At 52.2% G+C, this 4,506-nt stretch overlaps 1 protein-coding gene across 1 annotated transcript; it reads right to left on the bottom strand.

The window, feature by feature from the left end:
* Positions 1-2,133: 2,133 nt before the first annotated feature.
* LOC116538093 (ADP/ATP translocase 3-like) lies at positions 2,134-4,481 on the bottom strand. The gene is given in 2 exon segments (XM_032260339.1): positions 2,134-2,468; positions 2,470-4,481. Coding segments are annotated over 2 exon segments (1,014 nt in total). The 5' UTR covers positions 3,318-4,481; the 3' UTR covers positions 2,134-2,302.
* Between the last annotated feature and the right edge of the window lie 25 nt (positions 4,482-4,506).

Here is a 4,506-nt window from a genome sequence, read left to right on the forward strand (position 1 = left end):
CAGAATCATTTGAATGACTACACAGTATGTAGAATGACTACCTGCATGTAGACTTTTCTCTTTTTGCCCTTGGCCAACTCAATTGTACTCAGATTCTCAATTGGTGCAGAAATCGCCGCACTGGGTAACATCACACACACCTTGCACACTGTATTGAATCCACATTTTAAGGGTTTTTCAAGCATCTGAACTCTGTGCTCACTTTAGAATCTGAGCACTGTGAAAGGGGAAACTCCACTGCATGCCCAAAGTTCCAGAATCGAGGAGTTTGTTCATTCAACACATCTGCTGTTCTTAGTACCTGTGACTGGGGCTGAAGACACAGGGAGGACCAAAACATGGATCCTGGCATGAAAGAAATCAGAATTCCCCCTATGCCCTGGCTGGGCTCACTTCATCTCATTTAATGCTCAGAGCAGGTCCAGGAGAGAGGATTGATTAGAAAGGAGCCATACCCTGTCCTCGGTCACCTGACTCCTGAAGAGCGCAGATGAGATTTGAACCCAAACTTTTCTGACCCCAAAGGCAGACTCTCTCTGCTCATGCACATTAAAAGCTAAAATACCAAAGAGAAAGTGAAAAGGGCTCAAAAGGAGTTCAGGGGCTGAGGGCTTTAGCTCCTGCTCTGTGGATCTGGGAGGAGATGATATTTGAGCTAGGCCTTGAAGAACATGCAAAAGTAGTCATTTCCCACAGGAAAAGGTGTGCCTAGTGGCGGCAGCAGGGGACACTGGGCTCTGTCTGTCCAGCCTCCATTCCCCTTTCTTTTTGGACCCCAGAATCCTAATACATTGGAGATCTGCCTCCCTTCCATTCTCAGCCCATGTGGTTTGTATGGGGTGGACTCCAACCTTGACCATTAGGGTTAATTCCATGGGTTTTACGGGTGGGCACGATTCCCACTGAACCAAAGAGACTTGGTCCCATGACTGGAAGAGATTTTGCTCCACCGGAGATACTCAAAGGATAGGATGTGTTCTTGGGGCTGCCGGCAGCCACCTGGCTACCATGTGGGAAGCAAGCCTGCTTTAGAATGAAACTGTGAGAGAGGAGAGCCAGACAGAGAGGCAAAGAGAGTAAGCCCCAAGAGCTGATGACACAGTTGGAGCTCCTAGATCCAGACATGCCTGTGGCCAGCTTATTCCTGGGCTATGTGTGACACAAGCTAATAAACACCCTTCTTTGCAGAAGCCAGTTGAAGGGGACTTGTAGCCCTGGATCAATACAGTGAGCAGAGTGGAGAGCTAGGAATGCTGGTCTGAGAGGAGGTAGCAGCTAAGACTACATGGATCATTGCTCTTCCGCTGGAACTGCAGAAATCAAAATTAATTTTTAACCACTTAGTTATCACCTCTTATTGAACACAATTTACAGATGGGTTAGTCAGAAGGCAGGATAATAGAATTGTACATGCCTTAGCGGATATACTGTGGCTCAAATTCTCATTTTGATGAGGAAACGGGCTGAGAGAGTCAAAGGATATTAACCAACATGTTGCCGAGAGCAAGTAGCCCTACTGAGGGCAGGATGCTAGGAGAGCAGCCCAGGGGTAAGCCGGGTGCGGCGTGGGGAGTGCAGGAGGACCCAAATATTGGGCTGAGAAGAAGGAAGCAGTGCGGAAAGCACCCAGCAAGATGCCTGGGCTGGGCAGGCGTCACGGATGTCCCGCCTCCGCATCAAACAGAACACGGTTCAGATCCTGGTTCTGCTGTTTTGCTAGCGGGGCCATCTTGAAAGCCACTTCCTGCCTATGCCTCAATGCAATTGTTTATAAGATGTGGGCTCAGTTCTTCATTTAACTGCAATTCCTTGAGCTCTGTGATCACCACTTCCCAAAATAGTCTCTGAACAAGACAAACAAGGTCCTGGTTCTCCCCCTCCCCCAACACATCCTGCATTTTTTGGTTATTGTTTCGCAGCAGGATGCCCACAGAACATAAGTGCAAGTACTCAGCTGTGCAAAAGAGGGGCTAGTGCTTCAGTACAAATGGGGGACATGGCGCTCTTGTTTTAAATAAATACTTAAACACGACTTGAGTCCTACAACCATCTGGACTCTAGGTCTGAGTATTGGAGTGTCTCACTCGCGTGCAGCAAGGACGCCATGGTTCCCTCCCCACGGTGATCAAGACATGGATCACAACGCGCCCCTTTTCTAGAGCCTTCCCTGGCTGTCTACAGGCAGGATCCAGCTGGGACAAAGACAACTGGAATTTCTCAAAGGTCGGTGGTCCGCACAGTTGAGGATTCTACGTGGTTTTCTTGGTTCCCTTGGTGCGTGTGGAGGAGGCCGCTGAGGCCCTTAGAAGACCTTCTTCAGCTCCTCGTACAGGACCAGCAGGAAGGCGCCCCCCATGCCCCGGAGGACGCTGGACCACGCACCCTTGAAGAAGGCCTTGCGCCTCTCGTCTCTGAAGGTCTTCCTGCAGCAGCCGACGGCGCCCGTGTGCCTGACGTCACTGCTCTGCGCCGGACTGCATCATCACGCGCCGCCGCACCGTGTGGAAGGGGCTGGAGGCCACGCCGGCCGCGGCCATTACCGTCCGTGCCATCGTCCAGCTCACCACGATGTGCGTGTTCTTGGGGTCAGGGAGCATGCCCTTGGCGGTATCGTAAACGCCAAAGTAGGCGAATCGGTAGATGATGATGCCCCGCACGGAGACGCTGGAGCCCTGGGACAGGCCGCGGACGCCGTGGGACTTGGTGACCTTCGCCAGGCTGTGTCCCAGGCCTGGGAACTCACGTTCCGTGCCTGACTTTCCCACGCTGGCTGCCAGGCGGGTTCTGGAGAAATCCAGGGGGTACACGAAGCAGACGGAGGTGGCGCCGGCTTCACCGCCGGAGGCCAGGTTGCCCGCAAAGTACCTGCAGAACTGCGTGTGCTTGTCCACACCCCCCAGGAAGATCTGCTCGTACTTACCCTTGAAGGCGAAGTTGAGGGCTTGTATGGCGAAGTAGCGGATGGCGTTGGGCAGGTTGCCCCTCCGGAAGGACAGCACGCCCTGCTCCTTGGGGATGTGGACGATGCAGTCCACGATGCCCTTGTACTGCTTGTCCGCGTCGATCTGCTTGCTCAAGCGCTGGACCTGCAGCAGCAGCTTGATCCGCTTGATCGGGGCGGCGGCCGTCTTGGAGATGGCGGCGGCGATGTCTCCAACCAGGAAGTACTCGGCGAAGGAGATTGCCTGATCCGTCACGTGGCGGGGCGGGCAGCGGAGCAGGCGGACAGCCAGAGAGCGGGCATGGAGAGCGAAGGGAGGCCGTCGCTCGGTCCTGGTTCTTAAGGCTACATTTCTGGTAAGGGAAGTCAGAAACATGGCACGTTTCCCATCTGCCTTGCGGTGTCATCATGTAGGCTTCCTGGAGGCGGGAATAGTTGTCCATTTTGTCACTGCCTAGCTTAGAACCCAGCACATAGTAGGCCTTCAGTAAATGTGTCTTGAATAAATACAAGTCGACAAATAAAGTAATGGTGAGTACTATGGAGTAAATGGAATGCAGGACGCAGTGGGGGAACATGGGATAACTTAGATCGTCTGGTCAGAGAAGTCTCCTCTGGGGAGGCGGTACTTTGGCTGAGACCTGAATGATGAGGAGGCAGCAATGCAAAGAGCTGGGGAAACGCATGCAGTGCGTGCAAAGGCCCTGAAGTCGTAACAAGAACGGAAAGAAAGCTCATGTCGCGGAGTGGGAGTGAGAAAGAAAAACTGGACATAAAATGACATGGAAGAGGGGGGCTGAGGTTACTGAAGACCATAACAAGGAGTTTGAACTTGATTCTAAGCATAGTGGCAGCCACTGGGGAGTGCTGGGCAGGGTGGTGACATACCCTGACACATGCTCGCTGTGTGCTAGATGGATTTCAGCAGGAATGACAATAATGTATGTTACCCACAGCATCTGGCACATAGTTGGCACATAGTAGGTGCTCAGTGCACAAGGTATCCGTCACCGCCCCAAAGCCACATCCACGTGGGTTTGCCAACATCCAGCCCAAGCCAAGAATCATGTTCTCATCCTGGGTTCAGCCTCTCTCTAGCTACCCTGGGTACTGGGACAGTCCCAGTAAAGCTAACAGACTAAGCTTTGGGGAACATCTTCCTGCCTCATTTTGGTTACAGTAACAACCCAGGAGAGACGATGGAGAGGCCGGGGGCAAAGGCGGGAGTGGGGCCTTCTGTTAAATGTTGAGTTGCTCCCAACATACTTTTCAGACACTCGTTCGCTTTGCCCAGTCTCCTCCGTAAGAGACATGCTTTCGGATGTGTTTTGAAAAATATTCCATATGCTAATGGAATGTCACCATCTGCCAAAGAAGGCAGAGCTGTTTTTAAAGGAAAAACTATTACAGAAATGAGGTATTCACAGAGGGGCACTAAAGAGCCCAAACGTCGCTGACCTGAATCTGACCTGGGCTGCCTCGTGTTACCAACTTGAAAAGGGAGTGAGAAAATCTGAGGCCAATTAACTCCCCTCTCTCTCTCTCTCTCTCTCTCTCTCTCTCTC

This window comes from Sapajus apella, unplaced genomic scaffold (genome assembly GCF_009761245.1).
Source record: "Sapajus apella isolate SASKATOON/1434 unplaced genomic scaffold, GSC_monkey_1.0 scaffold117, whole genome shotgun sequence".
NCBI classification, from domain to species: Eukaryota; Metazoa; Chordata; class Mammalia; order Primates; family Cebidae; genus Sapajus; species Sapajus apella.